This window comes from Apteryx rowi, unplaced genomic scaffold (genome assembly GCF_003343035.1).
Source record: "Apteryx rowi isolate R43461 unplaced genomic scaffold, aptRow1 scaffold_149, whole genome shotgun sequence".
In the NCBI taxonomy this organism is placed as follows: domain Eukaryota; kingdom Metazoa; phylum Chordata; class Aves; order Apterygiformes; family Apterygidae; genus Apteryx; species Apteryx rowi.
This window is the reverse complement of record NW_020447741.1, coordinates 744,127-765,544: the sequence shown is the minus strand read 5'-3', so window position 1 is coordinate 765,544 and position 21,418 is coordinate 744,127. Positions and strand designations below refer to the sequence as shown.

General features: G+C 37.7%; 1 protein-coding gene across 1 annotated transcript in view; it reads right to left on the bottom strand.

Annotated features, from left to right (window-relative positions):
- GREB1L (GREB1 like retinoic acid receptor coactivator) overlaps positions 1-852 on the bottom strand; it is a 65,903-nt gene extending 65,051 nt beyond the window's left edge. Inside the window, exons 1-2 of the mRNA XM_026058590.1 lie at positions 696-852; positions 263-460 (exon numbers count right to left, since the gene is read on the bottom strand). Coding sequence (XP_025914375.1) covers positions 263-460; positions 696-852 — 355 coding nt within the window. The remainder of the gene's footprint in view (positions 1-262; positions 461-695) is intronic.
- Positions 853-21,418: the final 20,566 nt, after the last annotated feature.

Here is a 21,418-nt window from a genome sequence, read left to right as displayed (position 1 = left end):
TGTCTGTAAACCAATGATGACCAAAGTAAATAAGGAGCTTTCAGAAACTAACATAGAGTGCCACAGCAAGTGACACTGCTTTCAAATAATCTATTTCATGTCCTGAAACAAGTTATCTTCTTCAATATTTTCTCACATCTAAGGCTCTAACTGTAAATGTTTTTTCCAGACTTCCTAGCTCAAGTTTCTACCTTTAAAAAGAACACACTGTAACTGAGAAGTAATTGCAAAGATCACTTCAATTAAAAGAATGGACACMAACCATCAGTAGTGCAAGACCCTTCTGGGGCTGGTTTTTGTGAATATGGGATTGGTGGACTACTTGAATCTGACATGTCTTCATCCTCCTCTTCATCTTCCATTTCATTAACAGCTTGGTTGGTAGGGAAGTCCAGGTTTCCATTTTGTGAATAGCGATGTACTAACTCTTTATCCAACTCTTCCACCTTTGGTTTCACATCTGAGCAAGAATACAGAATAAAATAAACATTTCATCAGTGTTTGCACTTATCTTCTTTTAAAATAACCAGCATGCCACTCTCTCTCTTCAAGGAGGTCTAAAATTCAGATTTTGTGTCACACAATTAACGGCAGTGGGTTTTTTGTTTGGTTGTTTTTTTTTTTAATGAAAAGCATCCCACCCTTTTCTTGCATAGAAAAATGACAATTGAAATGTGCCATACTTTCATGGTTACCTTCCGGCAAGAAAGGAGGCTGGTCAGGATCCAGGTACAGTTGTGAGAAGATGGGCCGTGGGACAACGCTGCTACATCTCAAAGAAGCTTCTATAGAGTTATGAAGAGCTTCTTCAAAACGGGCAGATTTTAGTTGCCCTGCATAAGAATTCCCCATGATCTAAAAACACAAAGAAAACAGTTAGTTGATAAGGGGATGGGAACGGGCATATACAGACCATTTACAAATGAAGAGTTAAATCTTTTTAATGTCCAGCAGGACAGGCATTAGCAGTGACTTACAGTTAGTAATGGAATATACTGTGAAAATAACACCTCTCACTAGTACTGCGTGTTCATATTTCTCTGAATCCTGTAGACTCTGTAACCTCTTATTTCAATAGCAGCTCTTAGCACACCTCAAACACAGTTTTGTGTTTTCTGCCTACATTTTCTGTCAACAGCCTCAAGAACCTATCTGGTATAGAATTAATGGAGGGTAGATAAAATTATTATTATTTTTATTTTAGGATTTTCAGAGTATACTACAGAAGTGAAAAAAGAGCAAAAGAGCAAAATAAAGAGCAAATAAAACTAAAAATGTGTAGTTTGGCTTATTCGTTAATTGTCTAATTGTGTGTTTACACAATTTTACTTGTGGGCATGCTATTGACTGCAGAGAAACCATTATGTATACACATCCAATAACTTAAATTTTTCATCTTGTGAATATTAACTGAAATTATTTAGAAGGTCAGTTCTCAGTCTTTTCAGGGATCTTCATCCCTTGTCTTCAGTTTAGTGCTATGATTTACATCTTAGGTTTGTTATATGCATAGTCCAATCCATATAATTCAAATTGTCTAATCGTACTCTTACAACAAAGGGTTTTTTTAAAAAAAGAAATAAACAACATCCAAACCATGCACAGCAAATGCTATGAAATATTTTTATTTTACATTACGCTTTACACTAGTAAAGTGATAACAATTATTTAAATATCTACCTTGACAGTCAACATTTCAGCTCGTTTATATCAATGATGAATACATGAACTTAGTAAAATATTCAAGCACAAACAGAACTTTAGATCATTACTTGTTTTACTCCCTTAGGTGACAATTTATAGCCCATAGCCTATTATATTTGTGCCCTCACCATTAGGATACAGACTCTCAAGTGTAAATACTTAGTAGTAGGGAGGCCATGGAAGGTTTTACAATGAGCTGATGGGAGACTTGCTGAAACATAAAAGTTTCCACTTTGCTGGGTCATTGTATGGTACAACAATTACTCTAAAGAAACAACAACAATCTAACAATTTCCAATATTCAGAACACAAGACTGCATTTTTAGAGAATTTTATTTCAACAGAGCTAGCTTTTCCCTGGTTAAATCAATAGATAGAAAATTGCAAATCCCTATAACGTTATCTTTGTACTTCCCTTCACTAGATGTCACCTAGTCCTATGACCAGGAAGAGACCTCAGCCAAGAAGATAAGTCGTTATTCAGAAAATCTACAATTCTATTCCTGGTTGATCCCTGGGTTGCTTGAGGTCTTCAGTGCCACCTGTAAAAGGGCAACAATGATGACAACCTGCTTACAACAGTGTTTAGGATCTCCTGGTATAGACAAATATTTAAGAGCTAAATATTACTATAATACTCGAATATTTAGGGATGAAGTTCATCTAACTACTCACCTGCTACCTGGGAGACAGGCTCAGTTTCCTCTTCAGTCAGAGACTTTGTGCAACTTGGGTAAATCATTCCACATTTCTGACTCAGCCTAATAAAGTTTAGGGCAACAGCATTTTCCTACCCCAATATGAAGCAATATGAAGATAAACAAAATTTCTTAATGTAACAGGTATTGCTGTGATACATTATTTAAGACAAACAGAATGTCTTCCTTACTTTGTAATTTTCTTTAAATTTTTATAAATGGCAAGGAGCATGTACAAACATAAAACTTACAAACATAAAACTAACAAAGTATGTCTGGGAGAAAGTTATGCTGAAGCAGGATTAAGCCTGTAATACACTGTAAATCCTATGAGGTGCCGTTGAATGAAGAACAGATGAAAAACAGCTAAATGACTAAAATTCTGATTTTACTGAAATCAGCGATGAAATTTCCATACATTTCAGTGAAATCACAACAAACTATTATATCATTAATTTGCATACTATAAAATCTCATTTCTGTGCAATAGAATTTTATGTCAGGTATGCTGAGCTTAAGGTAGGATTTCAGGAATGCATGCAAATGAAAATACTTTCATTAAAGTGCCAAAACAAAAATAAATCAACCTCTAAGAATCAGAAAATCTGCAATTCCACAGAACATCATCTACCTGAAGTTCATCCATACTCTTTGTTTTCTACAGCCTATCAGGTGTATACAAGCTATGCCAATTATTTTCATTTTGATGGGAAACTACTAATAAAATATAGTATATACATGAGACAAAAATCTTGGAGATTCAGAGCTGTTTAATTTGCCTTCAGGGAATCTGTGCAGACAGACTTGCCTATGGATGGTGGTTATGCCATGGATTTATGTAAGAAGGTTCGTTAATATTACTGGAGGACAGACATTTCTAGCTTGCCGAGAGAAACAAAGCAAGATTGTGAGGAAGCTGGAAATGACCAGTAAAGGCTTAGGAACTGCAACTTGTGCAAACATTAGTCTCTTTGTAGCATGGAAATGGAGAAGGGAAAAGGTTCGTCTTGGACGTGTTTCTGCAAGACCGAGCACAATAGCAAAGGTAGCAGGGAACGGCAGTCCACGGCTGAGTGGCACCCGCACGAGTGACACAAACCTGGTGACTGTCTCAGGTGGCTTCTGCAGTGCCGGGGCAGCGGAAGCTAGGACCCAAGGAGTTGGCTCCAGAAAGCCAAAGTTAGGTAGCTGATCTCCTAACAGAGCCTGAGGCCATTAGGACAGCTGGGCCTCATTTGGAGTCCAAGGGAGTTGACCGGGGGGGGGGGGGTGGGAGGAAGGGCAGGAGGAGGAGGCAGCTGCCTCTGCGGGGATAGGGGAGCTGCAGAGACCCTCTGACTGCAAGCCGTTCTCCAGTTGAGTTTGTGTAATCCTGATGCAGCCTCTCCGAAAGCCAAGGGCACCGCGGTATTCAAGACATTAATACCTTAGTGTTTCTGCTTTTGAATCTATCCATGAATGCCTGGTTCAATTAGGAAGAACTTTGTTTTCCTCCTCCCAGTGCATGTGGTAGGCAGCTTGCAATGAGTGCACCACAGCACTGGCATAAAAGGCAGCAGTAACAACAGTAGGACGTTGTTACATGCTTTATTATATGCTTTAAGAGTGGTGGGGTGTTTTTTGAGGGTGCAGCAAAGGGTCTGGAGGCAAAATAAAGTGGTGCAATTTAAGGGAAGGAAGAAAGGGGAAAAAACATTTTTGTTATCAAAACATGTACCTATTTGCATTAAAATGTGACAGAAAACAACGATTTAATATAACTAAATTAATGCTCATTGTTAAAAAATACATCCACATGAAATGATTATTCCTCATTCCTGTATGAGGCAATTTGGTTAAAAAAAAAAAAAAAGTAGTGCTTTCTGGAGGGAAGTTAAGGCAAGTGCTCTCTAGAATTCTGCAAATTTGACATTGAGTCAGCGGGCTCTGGGGGATGTGGGAAAGATGGACCCCGGTTTAGCACAACGAAGGCTGTCTGACAGTGTCTGAGAGGAGCTGGAGTTGGACTTGATTGTGGAATTCCTCTCCTCCATTACATTCCTGTTTTCCTGTTGTCAACACTGACCCACCAGGTCTCACCGTCACACCTACTGCCCTGCATCCAGTCACATCGCACTGAACCGCCCGGCTGCTCCAGAGCCTGTTCCGATACACTCATAGGTTTCTCCCTGGCAAGGGGTTTGAACTGGAGCAAACGGTTCCCGCTGTATCTACACACTCACTAATTGCGGCTACTTTACAGAATCACAGAATTGCTGAGGTTGGAAGGGACCTCTGGAGATCATCTAGTCCAACCCCCCTGCTCAAGCAGGGTCACCTAGAGCACATTGCACAGGATTGCATCCAGGCGCGTTTTGAATATCTCCAGAGAAGGAGACTCCACCACCTCTCTGGGCAACCTGTTCCAGTGCTCTGTCACCCTCACAGTGAAAAAGTTTTTCCTCATGTTCAGATGGAAGTGTCTGTGTTTCAGTTTGTGCCCGTTGCCTCGCGTCCTGTCGCTGGGCACCACTGAAAAGAGTCTGGTCCCATCCTCTTGACACCCTCAACCTTTCAACCCCAGAAGCTGAACTGACAAGGAAGTCAAGTCAGTTCAAGCAAATACTCCTGTCCTGTGCTGTCATCCAGGTTTGAAAAGGTTGGTGCAGAAACATGATACTGGATGTTCAAGAAGAAACAGTACCCAGCTTCTTCACAGTGCCAGCAGACTCTGCAATGCTAAAAGTACGGTAAACACTACCAATGTAGTGAACTCATTCTAGTTAGAAAAATAGGTRACCCTGCTCCTACAAGTACCTAGAAAAACAGCACTGGGAAGTGCATTGTTACCTGATAACTCTGTGGAGTAAAACTACACACTGAGTTGAAGATTCTGCTACCAAAAATATAATCAGATCTCTCCATATACCAGATACCACATATTTGGCCTCCAGGTGGGTCATGACCCCAGAGACTTTAAAGGAGAGGAACTGAACTGGAGGATGAGGGAGGGGGTGAGTGTTGTTGTTATGGCTTAAAGCAATTTCACAATTACCTGATAGTGAATGATGAATCTGATGCAAACACCTTCCATTAAGTCGGCTCTATCAAGTCCTTACTTTGTGTTTAACCTAATGATGTAATTGTATTCTTCAAAACACATAATCTGAGTTCTGATCTGGCCTAACCCCACAGAAAAGTTCCCCTTCAAAGGGAAAGAAAGCAAGTTCCTTGACAAAGGCACTGCTGGGCCCAAAACAGCTTCTGTATCTCAAAGGGTCATCTTGGGCAAAGAGAGACCAGGCATCTATTTATACTGTAAAATAGTTTGGGAACTAGTTATTTCAGCTACATCAAGCATTTTCTATTTTTTGTCTCATCCCTATTGATGTTTTGAGAGCCTTCCCCCCCCCCCCCATTTAGGCCATCATTAGGATCTATCATGCACACGCATACAGCAGAAACGATGACAGCAACAATAACAAATATATACGCTAATTAAAAATGTACACTTCAAAGTCAAAAGTATACATATAGAAGTATATATTAACTGTAGCATTCAGTGGGGGAAGACTTGCAGGCAAGTCCATGCAAGACTGCAAGACCCATTCTCATTAACAGATTCCCTTATCTCATAACCTTTGTAAGGTGTTTTTTTTCCCCCCAGAGCCCTTTCAAGATGATGAGTTTCTCATCCTGCTTTTTTCCATGTTAGGGGTATTCAAACCTAACTGTAAAGGAGTTTATAATCTTATTATGTGGTGAGTGACAGATAAATAATTCATCCACAAAGTCTTCCCAGGAAGAATGAATAATTTGTTCGTACTGACTCTATTTATAGTGGAGTTTCCTTTCATTTTATTTTTTCCATTTATTTTGAAGAAAACACTGATAGGATCCAATATCATTCAGAATCTAGTCTTTTAGTCCAACATCATCATTACTGTGTCAGAGTGAGGGAAGGGAAAGGTCAAAACCACTTATTTTTTCCTGACAAGGTTCCTCTTCTTGTTATTCAATTAATAGTATCTGTATTTGGAGTATTGCATCAGATTACCTGGGATGTGGACAGTTTCTTGGACAGATAAATTGATACACATCAGCACTAGATGCAGAATGGTGGAACAGGGCAACTGTTTCCCCATGGCATGAAAGAGAGAAAGCAAACTGCATCAGGTAGGGCTAATGTGGATGCTGCTCTACTGTACTCCCACCGGCTCCATCCCTTCTCCCACAAGACTATCTCTATACTCTTCAAGCACAGGTCATGAGATAATAAACATACTAAAGGCAAAATTCACTTCTGAATTCAGGATGGTTTTAGCAAGTTTAACTTGCATGTATAAAACTGTTGACTTCAAAACACCCCCACATACTGCAAAAATTAAGTTTGAAAAGCATTTCTAAAAGTTCATGGATTTGAGAGTTTGCAGCTTCATGGTATAAACCAGCAGTGATGGAGCACTGAGGTTGAAAAACAACCAAGAAATAGAACCCGAAACTCAAATCCATCTCTTATTTAAAACTGAAAATGTCTCTTTAGTTCTTTCTACATTATTATTTACCAAGAAGTACACATAAAGAGGAGTTTACAATTGTAATCAAACACAGAATATATTGCAAGGTAGTATGTTGCAAGAGTCACTGAAAATTAAGTTCAAGTCAAGTTTTACAAAGCTACAGTTCAGGAGTTTTGAGGTCAGCATTTGTGTTTATTGCTTAACATTCTACATTTTCCTTCATCTTTTAAATATTTTGACAAAACTCTCCCAGAATCTTTAAATGTAATTTTTGTAAGTCTGGAGTTAAAATGATATTGCAAAGTTAAGTTTGTACGGTTAGACTTAAACTGCATAAAATTGACAACAATCAGAATTCTTATCCTCAAATTGGAGCAGAAAATCATTTAGCAAGATTTCCGTGTGTCACACTTCGCGATGACTGCTATACAGAACTTGCAGAGACTTCATATTTCTTCAGTTTAAGAGTCCCCCTCAGAGAACAAATGTGACATTCCAGGTATCCTGTGCTCTTATGACACAATGTGAGAGGAAAACTGACAGAATCAGTGCACTTGGGATGCTGAATATTTGAGACATCTCTAGTGAAGACTGAGATGATTTAGGGATTAAGCATATGCCAAACTTCATTCAATGTAATTTCCTCAGTGAACAGATACAACAAACAGACGAAAGGAAACATTTAACTTCACTACTTACTTTATGTGAACTCACCTACAGTGATTACACAGTATGCAAAAACTATGGAGGACCGAGGTCTATAGATAAATAATGCTACGCTAGAAGAATTTAAGGCAATGTACTGTCTACATGAAAATTAGAAAAAACACATGAAAAAGTACTAGAAAAAGACTGGAACATTAATGGAGCAAAACTATATCTGATACCACTTAGAGGGCTACTCAGAATCAAAGAAAATCCTTTGACTATGGGCTTTAAGTGCATAGCTAGTTTTCAGGTGCAAAGAATGTCTTGTACACAAAAATGCTCATATCCAAATGAGCACTATATGTTGTCACCACATGCATGCACACATGCACTAGACCTTCTACTGTCACTCATCCACTCACACACATCTGTTCACGTAACACCTCACTCCAACAAAAGCTTCTGCAAATACACCACTTCCTTAATTATTCCCTGCCTTCCCATTGTGGAAAAAAGGAACCTAATTAAAAACTACAAATAAACTGTATTTTGCATTTGTCATTTTTTTAAAAAAGGATCTTTTTTAGTCTTTTCCCACTGCATCCCTTGATGGTTCAGGGAAAGGTCAGGAACACAGATTTGTGGACAATGACAGGAAGTCAGATGACAAGAAATTTGACCATAAAGGCTATGAAAGAGAGAAGAGTAAAAATTAAATTGCCAGTAATAAAAAAAAGCAATGCTCAGTAGTATGTAACCATGAAAGAGAAGATTATATAGTAGAGCATGAGCCTTAAAAGAATAAGCCTACATCCTTCACGACATAGACGCTTTCAAAAGGTACCTATGTTGATTTAGCCCATTCCAATTGCAAGGTTTTTTAGAGTCCTTTTAAATGATGTTATGAAATTAGCAGGTAAGTTACTGTGAAGATTTCCTAGGGTTTTCAAAGTTCATTTGGGGAAGGGTGGAAGGTGGAGCGAATCCTTTTATGCTGCTAGGGTCTCTGAGAACATACAAAGGGAAAGGAACATCGCTATTTTCAACAGAAGCAGTACGTTTTCTCTTCCAATAGAAAAGCCATCAGGAAAAAAATGTAATGTTACCACCCTACAAATCTAGCTTTTCTTGTTGAACTTTTGGTAATGCTGGAAGACTTCATTGTCTTAGAAGTATGTACTCACACTTGGATGCTCACACACTGATTGTAGAGGCAGCGGAAATAAATCACTAAAGAGCACTTTTTTCATAATCTCATCCTGCCTCCTTAAAACAAGCCTGCTCCTGCATAGCTTTCCCCATTTATGTTCTCTCCCCTAAGTCAACAGGGCTATTAACCATATTGCTATTGCCAGGGCAATGCAGCTTTGTCAGTAATAGCACTTAATCCCAACTTGAGGATCAGGGCATATTTTTGCCATGTAATTTTGATTCTGCAATKAGTTGCAAACATAAATTAAGATTTACTCACCCAACAGCTTAGCGTGTTAGTACAATCAGGAAAGGCACACGGCTGAACCCTTTCAGTTACCATCAGTAATACTACATTTGTTTTATCTGCTGTGTATCTAAGTGGCGAATTTAATAACTACTTAAATAACTGTAACTGCACATAGCTTTTGGCTGCTGAAATGTTTTTGTGAGCCCAAATATGTACCCAAAATCATGTATTCAAAATCAGTATCTGTTCCCAAACATAACAGATTTCTACTGAAACTTTATTTTCATATACCTTTCATATGTAAATGTTCTACTAGTAATACAAGTTCCTAACTGTAAGTTAACTAACAAATATATTTAGTAATTGCTAACTAAAATATAAAACTACTTAGAACTATGACAGGCATAAATTGCATTGATGTAGTTTAAAATTATCTATACTGTGAAATTCATCTTCACAAATATATTAGTTAACTTGTTTAAAGCTGTGGTTTTATGTAGATTTAATGTTTATTTCAGTGCAACACTGCCTATTACTACCCTATTTGGTAAAAACTGTAGGTGGACTTCTAAAATTTCCATGACTGGGAAACTCAATGAACAGTCCTGTCACATCTTTTCAAGAAAGAAAAAAAAATACTTATCCATATTTCTCAACAACTGTAATATTGATAATTCATTACAATAAACAGCAATAGTTAACTTATTTTTTTTCCTTGAGGGGCTGATTCTACCCCGACAAAGTCAAAGGGAAACTTGCCAGTGTTTTCAAAAGAGCAGTATAATGAGATAAAAACAGAGCATAAATGATGGCATCTCAGCCTGCACTGCTAGTTAAAATTAAAGGGAAGATGATCAAATAAACATGTGGCCTGATTACGTAGAAGCTGAACACTTCCCCTACAATCCCAAGCATCATCTGAATGTYGCATCCCTCAATTTTGTGATAAACTCTTCAGCATAACTTGACTAATGAAGAATACGAGATGAAGCTAATGATATTAATGTATTTTTCAGCCATGCAGATTGCTCAACTTGTAATTCTTACTCATTTCTTCCCCTGCACATTCTTTCTCCACACTTCCCACTGTCTGCATTGAGATCTCAATCCTGCTAATACATACTCATCTACTTAGTGCTGTTTCATTGTTTTCAGTAGGACTATGCAGTGAGACTATGCACTATGGCTTAGCAGACCATGTGTGTAAATTATTGTAAGTCCTCAGGCCGCTATGCTGCAAAAATCTAAGTTTTAAGAATTGAGATTATGCTATTCAGTTGTTGTATGCACAAGCTGGCATTTACATTGGAACATATGCAAATACACTGCTTGACAGACTTTTTTTTTTAATTTTAATTAAGACTACTAACCAAGATGATACTATTTGATACAGAAGCAGCACAAAAAATTCACTACAAAGCTACAGAAAAGAGAAGCTAAAACATAATCCATTCTGACACATATTTCAACATCAGATTGCACAGCATTAAACAGAAATATTTTTTGTAAAAATCACCCTAGGTACTTTACATTTGCACTAAGAGTCTTTTCTGCCTCACTTTTTTTTTTTTTTAATCTTTCTCACATAAAAGTGCTATCTACTAAGTAGGGGAGAGAAGAAAATTCTTACTGCCAGGCAATAAAAAAAATAATCACTGTGAATCTTGCAGAGATGTTACTTATTCTGAAAATTCTTAATTCCAACAACATGCACTAACTGACACTATCAAAGAAAAATCTTTCTGAATAATAACCATAATGATAGTACAGATTATATTGGCTCTTAAAACTTTCCAGAGACAATCCTATTTTTGAAGAATATTCAGTCAGTATTTTCTTTTTCAAAAATATATATAAAATTATCCATCTTATCTGGTGTCTGTTCTGATTCATGACAGCCATAACAGACTCAATAAGCACTACAGTAGGATTAGGTAAACTTCATCCTTTTTTTTGTTGTAGGCAACCCTTTCTACACCTCTGCAAAGGAGATGGGCCATGTGCAAGCAGTTCTCCAAATACAAAACCCGAGTATCGTATCAGGATCACTCTTGTACCTGGGTTTTCATCTCGGAAAACGCAAGGTCTCTGCAGCCACAGCACTGCTGTGATGCAGTACAAACGGGAACACGCTGCATCCAAGAACCTGACATGCTGTGTTTTCACATCTCCTTCAWCTGCAGAGTGCAGAAACCTGCCAAAAGCACCATCAACTTTTGTTCTTTCCTGCCTCTAAAAACAATATTAAACAAATCCATAACATAGATTTCTAGATTAAAAAGTAAAATATAATCAAGGAATAAAAAAGCATGTCTTAAGAGATCAAACTGCCATGGCTAACACCCTGGTACAAAGGAGGGCTAGATGGGCTGTTGGTTTCTTCCAAAAGACAACTGTTTGTCTCTCGAAAGCCTCGTCGGAAAACAACAGAAATCTGAAAAATAGTTCTCCTTGTTTTTATGAGGCTTGTAAATAATCATCCCTAGAAAACGCATCAACAAATGTGGAAACAAAACCCTCTTCCTTTGGCTAAGAGGTCGTGCCAGAAAGTTTATAAAGTTCATTCAGAGAGCATTCCTTTGCACCTTCTTCAGAATAATCGGAAAATATTCTCTTCAAAAAGGTCAAAATATCAATTTTTTTCTTATCTGAACTCTGAATATGTTTTAAAAAGGAACAGAACAAATCTTTTCCTCTCTGAAGCTCCCATGCAGTCTACAGATCAACAAGCACATTTAACAAATTATTCTTCTGCAGTCACTTTTAGCCAGCGATGCAGAGACAAAAAATAAAGATGCTTTCATGGCTGCTTCTGTGAAAAAATGCAATGCACTAAGCAAACAAGGAAACCATGTGCAGGCCAGAATCATAACAACCAGCTAAACCCACAATTAACATCAAGTTTAATGATGGATGGACAATCTTTTGTGACTTGCCTCCACTTCTAAGAAACAGTGTCGACACTKTTCATAAAATTTCAATAAAAAAAAAAAGCAAGCTTTTCTGATAGAATTTTAGTGGAAATGAACTTCAAAGTGCTTTGTAGATTTTTTTCCTTTTCCTTTTATGCAACATGTGTTTATCACGTGTCAAAGCTGACTCTTTACTTTCTCCCCTCTCCAGAATACCACAAATTCTTCTGTAAAATAAACAAAGCTCTGTCAAGAATCTCTGAAATTACCAGAGGCAACCCCTGTTTGAGATCAAAGATGCAAATCACGAAAAAGGCCTTCTGCAACGTCTAAGCTTTCACTAAAGATGAAATTTTCAACCAACACGGCAATCAACAGAACAAAACATTAACAGCATGTTCAGGGATCTTTCCAAAAAGTATGAACTGTGACACTCAAGCTACCATTTCTAGATACGGTTTCCTTAGGAATTCTAATAAGTATTTGTAGGATTCTTTTTATACTGCCATTTAAGTCTGATGAAGAAAAACCTTTACGTAAAAGAGAAATGCAAAAATTCAAAATTACATATTATTAACCTTTAATACGAGAGGTAAACAACTGCCTATTTCTAATGTTTATATTTGCTTTGTAACATAGTACTGTCTATAATACATTGCATATGGCGACTCTGTGTCTTGTAAGAAGAGAAAATGATAATACRTTATTTATTGCAGACAGTAGATGTGCTTCGCTACCTGCTTTTTTACCAAAAGGAAATGTCTCAATGATGTTTACAAATTGGACTTAATTTACTCACAGCACAAACATGCTAGCAGAAGTAGTCTTGATTCCCAAAGCCGCTATTATGACTTAGTGAGTCAGTAGTACGGAAAATTCACAGGTTCTATGCACTCTTGAAGGCATGCATATAAAACTTCCAGTGAATATTGTCATTTGGTATGAAGAAAATAGCTCTTATTTTATTTTTCTGTGACTGCTGCCACAGTAGAATATAAACAATATGTATAAATTTCTTACTGTGGGCTAAAATTCACTTGAAAAGAACTGATAAATACTTTTTATGTACAGAACAATTTTCTCTAGTGGATGAGGAAAAAAAACTTAAAAATCCATGTATGTCCATTTTATATATTTTGAATAAACAAATTATAGGGTTACAAACAAAATGAAGTATTCTAGCTCAAGTACATAATTCTCTAATTAAGCAGCTTAATTATATAGCTTATTTTAAATATCCCTTAATTCCATATAGATACATGTATAAGATGTGATATTCAGATTTATAGGGATAAAGTTGTAAACAAGACACAAAAAGACGTCTCATGTAGTTCCTGTGGCAAAAGCCAGTCCAACCACATTGATAAATAAAATGTCTTAATTCTTTCTTCATTTTTTAATGCCTTTTTGCAAAAGAATTAAGCTGAAGGAGGTAACAGCCTGGAAAGTCAAAGTTAAGGCCTGACCTTCCATGTCTAGCTAACCTATCTGTCGGCTCCCTTGTGTCTCTCTCAAACGCATAAGCTATCATTTCCGGACGAGTTTAGAATGGGTTATCAGGAGAATTTCAAGACGTCACTTTTGTAGCAATTTGAGTGCTATACAAACATCTTCCATGTTTAATAGGCGATTTGTATTTTAGTAGATTTATCCATTTCCAGCTTATTATTAAAGGAGCATTTCTAAAGGGTTTAAAATGAAGCTCTTTGGAGACCTATATTTTCCAAGAAAGTTTCCTGTTATTAAAAAAAAAAAAAAATTGCTTGTCAACTTTTTTGCTCATTATTTTTTCCATGAAAATTACGCAGTTTATTTCTTCTACACTCTTTTTGTGGTGTTCTTTAAAAGATAACAATGAAACATTAGGTTAGTTACTATAAAAATGCTATCACCCCTGGCTCCCAAGTATCTTTTTCTTCTTAATGTGACAAGGACTGCTTGTGTAAGACTGTAGGGCCAAAGAGTCTGAGATCCTGGGTTGCATCCTGCAGCAACCCCCCCCCCTTCCAAAGAAAAACAAAAAACACTGAATCTTTTCTGCCACATTCACAGTTCTTCCCCCCGCCCCCCCCCCTTCTTGTGAAGACAGCCTTTATTACATTTCCTTTCTTATTTACAAGGTCTTGGCTCTGACATTGATTTCTTATCTATGACAAATGTTAAGAGTTAATAATCTGTGGCTTTAAAGAAAGATAACGCTAAACAAATTAGAGGCATTAATTACTCAAAAACCTTTAAAAAATTATGTGAGCATTACAATAAGAGCAGCAAAAATTGCTCAAGACCAGCAAAAACAATTTTTTTCAACCATTAATGAGCAAGCATTAGCAGATTAAAAGAAGCTATAATTTAGACAAGGCTATATCCTGATAATCTAATGTGAGTTTGTCAGGAAACACAGACGAACTGGGCTAGCGCATCTCCCTAAGAAATGAAGTCTTTTAAGTGAAGGGTTTTTGTTTTTGTTTTTTTTAAATACCTTTTCAAGTATTTTGCTCACACTATAATTTTTAAGGATCAAAGGTGAAAGTTCAGAAATCTTTTCAGATACAGAATCATTAAAATGATAAACATTTGGGATACCAAAGTACACTTCTACTCTAACTGTCCTTTCAGACCTGCACTGACTGCACTATAATAGCTGCCAACATTTGGTAAGGATTAGCCTTTCACTGAGACAAAAGAAGGCATTCCTTCGCTAAATCAGCACTTTTTGCCATCAGACTCATAAAACCTTTTCACAACACAAGATTTTCAAGAGAATCCTTTAAGGTTTTAGGATGCTGCTTCTTTTACTAAGTAACAAAATACACCCCAGGGTGTCTCATTGACCGCACTCAGCTGTCCTTTGACCTCTGCAATTGTTTAGCCTAACTTCAGGGCCACAGAATCTGCCTCCCCCCTCAAGAAGGCTAACAGTGCTTCCTCCTAGCACCACCTGGTGAAGCAAAATGCTGGAGGTTCCCCCCTCTTCCAGACTCCTACTATATTCCAGATGTTGCCAACTAAAATGCTCCAGCCGTCAGGCTTTGGTAAGCCCCAAGTCGCAGGCAGAGCCTGCACTGTGGCAATGACCCCCTTGTGCTGCTGGGCCTCAGCACTGCCCTTTCCCGAGGGATACAGCAGGTCATAAAACAGGAATAGCTCTTCAGCCTCCTGGGCACGCTGGCCACTTAAAGGCAACAAGAAACCACACGAGCCCACTATTCTGCACCGTGACAGGCCTCCCTCACTCACAAAGTCAGAAAAACTCTTGCGGGAATCTCAATTTGAAGCACAAATCCTTCTTGCATCCGTCTTCCCATTTGTTTTAAACCCTTTGAGAGAACAAACAAACAAACATCGACCCTCCAAGTGCATAAAACATATATTTAACTAGTAGCTTAGGTATTTGCACTGCTTCTAGGTAATATATCAAAAGAAAATTGTTAAGGCTTCAAATTGTCATTAAATAATGAAGTTGACCTTATTGTGAATACGCAAAGAAACAATGGAAGCACAGATCGGTCCTCTTCAGTTAAGTTTTTTTTTTAATTATATGATCTAGATTTCAAGATTTTTGGAGCGCATAGAATAGGTAGGTAACCAAAGCAAAAATAAAAGTTATTTACAGTTCACACTGTTCTTAAAATGCAGTCAAAAGAAATGAAAACACAGATGTTGAATAGAAACATACCATGTATTCTCTGCTAGGAAGGGCAAGTACAGTACCTGCTCAGATTCCTTTTAACCTGTCTGAAATGCAGTCATGGTTAAGGGATGCAGCTAGGAGTCTGTGAAGCCTTGCTGCTAAGTTGCTTAAAGCTCCTGAACACCTGAAAAATAAGAAGGGAGAAAGAAGTTAGAATGACTCACAGCAGCATATAGTTCAAAAGCCAACAAAACCTGCCTATCAAAACCTGATAAAGGGCAAAAACTGAACCAGGGGAGGGCCACACAGTGAGTGGGTTCTCAGATCATTCCTGTCCCCAATACATTTATTTAAGGTTCCTAAAGTATTGTCATTTCTGTGTGCAAGCTGACAACATTAAAAAGAAATTAAAATTGTTTTTTAAAAATTCCTAGTTCAAGCTGCATTGCTTTTTCTCTATATTCTACCACAAGAAAAGTAGACGTTTGTTAAGTTATCTGTAAGTTTTTGGTATTGAAGTAGCTGGATGAAGTATTAGGAATTTAGCACATCAATATGACAAAATTATCCATCACAGAAGCATCAAAACTAAATGATAATGTAAAAATAATTATTTTACTATTGGCTTAAAAACTAAATGGGAGAGTGGATATCTGCTTCAAACTAGAGATTAGTGTTCAAAATTAAGTCAGAATTTGCTGTTTGCTCTCCTATCTGACGTCCCATAAAGGTATTTTAGTGAAAACACTTCTAATAGAAATCACAGTTCATAAAAAAGAATATACTTGAAATGCCCAGGAGAATGACAACAACGCTGTAGCAAATAGCAAGCAGAGCAGCAAAGCAGCAACTTCTAAAATATTTAGGCTGTACGAAACAGTAATTAACATCAGGAAAGGCTTTAACTTATCATTGACCGAACTTTGACAAGACTTTCTTAGGCATACAACCTGGTTCATTTTCTTAAAAGAAACAGACAACATTTTGCCAAAGATTTGAAGGAATTCTCCCTATTGATCACAAGTGGGATTTTAGGTTTAAAGCTGGTACCTCAGTTTTGGTTCTCTTGTCAAAAGCAGAATACACCTATTTCAGAAGTACACTCATAATTCAAAACCCAGGTTTTAAAAAGAAAAACAATACAGCTTTAAGTTTCGTCCTCCTCCCATCTTTAAATACAGTCAATTTAAGGAAGTAATTATAACCCTTACCACTTAATAGGAAAAGGTTTTGATTTAGGATTTTTGTGTTATGAGAAAAGCCATTTAAACAACTCTATTCCCAGGGACCACTGATGTTACCCAGAGCTATGCATCCCTGCCATGCTACTAACAGTAAATCTGTCACAGATGGTCGACAAGGTTAACACACGCTGCTCCTGAGCAAACTGTAAGGCTCTGCAAAGACTTTAATGATTTCAGAACGGCAGTAATCCAATTCCTACAGCTCCTGGGTCTGAAATTGCTATTTTTCAGACACGTGCTGAACACTTCACCTGCTAGTAATGACATTTTTGTATTTTCTTCTAATTACACTCAAAGCTAAGACCTTTGGCCTTAGGCCACAGACCTCTATTCAGACTGCACACATTCTCTTAAACGCCCTGATCCTTTGTTGTCACCCTTAGTCTTTCATCTATTATTTACATCCATTGAGAAGAGAGATACTCTACCATTTGTGAAGCTTTAAAGCTTCTAATCATCTTAATTTCTTCGCCTTTCAACCAGTGCTTCCCCTTATGGGCCAATGCCAACAGTGTGACAAAATAATTTTTCAAGCCAAGATCCTTCTGGACCCTTCCCAAACCTTGACACATACTGGGCTTGTCTGTACGCATCTTTTGTTCTTATCCGGCTGTCTTTGCAAACACAGACCTTAGCTCAGTTTTCAGGGGCATGGGGTTGTTTGTTAGTGATTTGGGGTGAGATTTTTTGGTTTTGAGGTTTTGAGGTTTTGAGGTTGTGGGTTTTTTTGTTTTTTAACATGCCTTTTTTTTCCCTCCATTAAAATACCTAGTTCAATTAGTCCAGGTAAGTCAGAGAAATATTGCCCTGCATCTTCCGTGTTTTAAAAACATTAAGCACTCTTTGAAATACAAACTCCTAAGAATTTTAAGAGTTCACTGAATTTCCAAAAGCAAAACTACCAATATGCTAAATTTTGATTTTATACTGTTATGAATCCACCCAGTACTGGAAGATTCTCCCACAATAATCCAGAAACACAAAACATCAGAAATCCTTTTCCAATTATTGGCAGCGTTAGTTTGTCTTAGCCTTACAACACAGTATAACAAGAGTACAATTTCTTCTGCCCTTTTCGGATAACATCCTTCTGGTCCTCTCCTGTCTGCAAATGAAATATGAAAGCAAATCAACAGCATTTTTACCAAGACACAGAAGATCTCCTCAGAAAACAAAAGCCACCAATCTTAGTTTCCAAGACGTGGGATATGATAACAGGTGATCCATCTTGGCTCTTTCTTCCACTATTGCCTGGCTTACTTTTGATTTCTAACAGTGTTTCCTTGTTGTCTGTCCCCTCTGAAGACCCCAACCCCCTTGTCCTTTCTTATTTTCACCATTTGCTTCAACCAGCAGTTCACTTGAGACTCATCCATCTTAYAATGCCTAAAGTGACAGATGCTCTTAGGAATGACCACACTGCTGAGCGAACAAAAGATAACATCACCTCCACGAACTCAGGGAGAAATACAACTTCAACCCTAAGACAGGGCTGTCCTGATGGACACAGCACCATAAACCTCTCTCAAGTGAAAAAAGAAAAACAATTGCAAAGAAAAGGAATCTGACACAACCAAAGGCCAAAGAGAGTACTCTTTTTGTTGTCGCTGTAGTTGGTGGTGTTGATGGTCTTTTTACTTTTTTTTTTTTTCTCCTTAGCACCCCACAGAAGAATTTTGTAGAATTTACCTATAACAAAGTCAATGGGCATAGACAGAATGGAAATATTTCACGCAAACTGTCTCAAAAATCCTACAGAATTTAATGGAGAAAGAAGGCATTTCTGAACAGTTTCAACAACATGTCATGTAAGTCCTTAGCCAAAATACAACCATTACTTCATTAAAGTCAACACACCCTACAGATCAGTTGCTCAGTTAATTTTGAGAGGGATCCAAAATTATAATACAAACACGTATACTTGATGAATAAACAGTGTAACTGCAGTAAGACTATTTTAATGTCACAGGTGCTTGATAAATCTGTAATTTACAAATAACAGCTCCACAGCATTTTGACATTTTAGCACACACCATTTAAAATAGTTTTAAAAAGTGAGTGATAGATTTTCAAACTAAAACTCACATACCAGTCTATGGAACAAAGGCCTATACCCTATACTTAAGACTGAAGCAAAAACTTCTGACTCAAAATGTGCCCAGAACTCCTTATCCAATCTGTAGAATGGGACATCTTGAAGAAAGAGAAGGAGTTCTGGGTCATACTATAAATCTCTTAAACAACAAATAAAAGGTCATATCAACATCTCTCAGCAACATACTAGCAAAAGGGATGCCACAAATGCTGGGAATCCCTTCTCAGCAGTGAAAAAGAGAACTCTGTATGCAAAGAAATCCCTTCTCTCTCAGCAAAGTTTCAAACAGTGTCTCAGGTTCAGTTTTCAAACACTATAGAAAATAATCATTGCTACAGTATGTCAGATTGACAGCATGCGAGCTAGAGATGCAGAACAAAGACCAAGATAGGGGACCTATTAACCTAACATCCTCTGCTCAATACAACRTCTGAGAAAAATCACCAAATGCGTTTCTTTAGCCATATTTATTAATTGTTCTGCAATTGGTGTCTCAGCACACCAGCTGCAGAGAGAAACAATAAAATCAGAAAGTTGAAGCCAGGAGCACTTCCATAAATCTCATGTTCTTTTATGAAGTGATACATGCCAGATACTGTGTAATGTTTAGGGTTTTTTTTGTTTTTTTTTTTACTTTATCAGAAAAAGAGGTTGAGTGTTTTAGAGAATCAGTAACACTTTCCTTTTTACACATGGCGTTATCATAGGGATGTGTTACAATTTTAGGTCCCTGTCCTGATCTGGAATCTCTCTATTGTGCTCTCATTACCAACCTGTAGATACAGAAGTAGGCTACAAATACACAGTCTACATAGTTGATTTTCTCATAGCGTGCCATGCAATACCATTTTGGACATCCAACCTACAGAGAATAAACTAACAAACAGCCAAGTTTGGTCCCTCCTGCAGAGGAAACAGGCTCCTTCTGTGCAGGATCCCCACTCTGGGCTCCATGCGACCTTCAAATCCTTGATAATGTCCGATTTAATTGGAGAAAACACTTGCATGAAGGAAAGTCTACAGAGGATAATTATTAGTATGCAACTGAAGAGAGATGTATGTGGAGAAGACTGCTTTCCATCTCGCTTCCCAGCCAGCTCAGTCCATGCAGCTCTGGAATGCCAGGCCTACGCAAGCGGCAGGGCTCAAGGCATGCCACAGCTCCCAGGAAGCAAAGCAAGGAGGAAACTGAGTTTGGGGGATTTACAGGCACCTTCTGCCATGGCCTTTGAATCCCGCTTGGGCAACTGTCTCAATTTTACCTTAAGTCTCACAATATCTGGGTTAATTTTTTGAAGCTCCTTCCAAACTGATCAAATCAAAAAAGCAAAGTTCACAGTTAACATCCTCAGAGAAAAATTTTGAAAGTATATAATGCTTTCATCTAAAATACTTGGAGATCTTTGCATCAGATACGGACTAAAAGTAGTAAAAGATATCCTGCCTTATAAAATCTTTACTCAAATGGACACCTTATCATAGAGACAATCCTTACATGTTGCATCTCCAAATATTTATCGCAGTAGAGAGAAGTGTTTATAGTTAGTATGCAATCCATCTTGTGCCTGCTGCTGGCTTTAAACAAGTGAAAAAGAGGGAGGTAAAAGGTCAGAACTACTAGAAAGAGACCTGAATAAAAACTCTGACACTACAAAGATTTTGCTAGAAGGGACAAGGTGTAAAATAGCCTCTTGGAATCCAACTCCCTACGCAATGGGTCAGGCCAAGGATGTGGGTCAAAACAGCAGTGAATAGTAACAAAACTATTCATGTTCCAGTATTTAGTAACACTAAACAGCTTTGAAAATCTCTCATTTCATGGAAAGAACATTTCTCAACTCAAACTGAACATTTTTAAATGCACATGTTCCCATACTTCTCATTCTAACACAACCCAATTTTAACATGGAAAAACTGAAATCCTGTTGTTATACTTACAGGTAACTTTTGTCATTACTATTAAGTTATTGACACTGAAACATGACCTTGAAATGACAGCTCCATTAATGCAAGTCTTATTGAGGAAGGTTTAAAAAAGCCCCGATTAAATTAACTACTTTTAAACACAATAGGATCAATATGTATGCAGAGAATGTACACCCCCATAGCAAGTCCTGCTTGCTTGACTGATCAAAAACAAAAAAATCCTGTGGCCTTCCAGATCTCAGCTGGTGCCAGAAATCCACACAGAAAAAAAAAAACCCTCCATCTAAATGAAACTCTGAAAAGGTTTACCCTTCGCCAGTCTATTTGCACTTCAAAAACTCCCTAAGTCCTTCAGCTAAACCCCAGGGTTGAACCATTTCAAAAATGAGAGGGGGGTGGTCATGATTTATCTTCCTTGTGTGCTCTGGACAGAGCTGTAAAGTCTGCCAGCTTGTACGCACGTGTTAGAGGCTCCTTTTCTGGAGCCTTGGATGTTTACCATTGTTAGAAATAACTCTGCCGAATTCTCCACTGTCACTTATCTTCTTCAGGCAGATACAAGTACAACTTATAAAGCTAAATTTCGATTTCTGCTTGCTGGCACTCAAGCTTACAAAGCT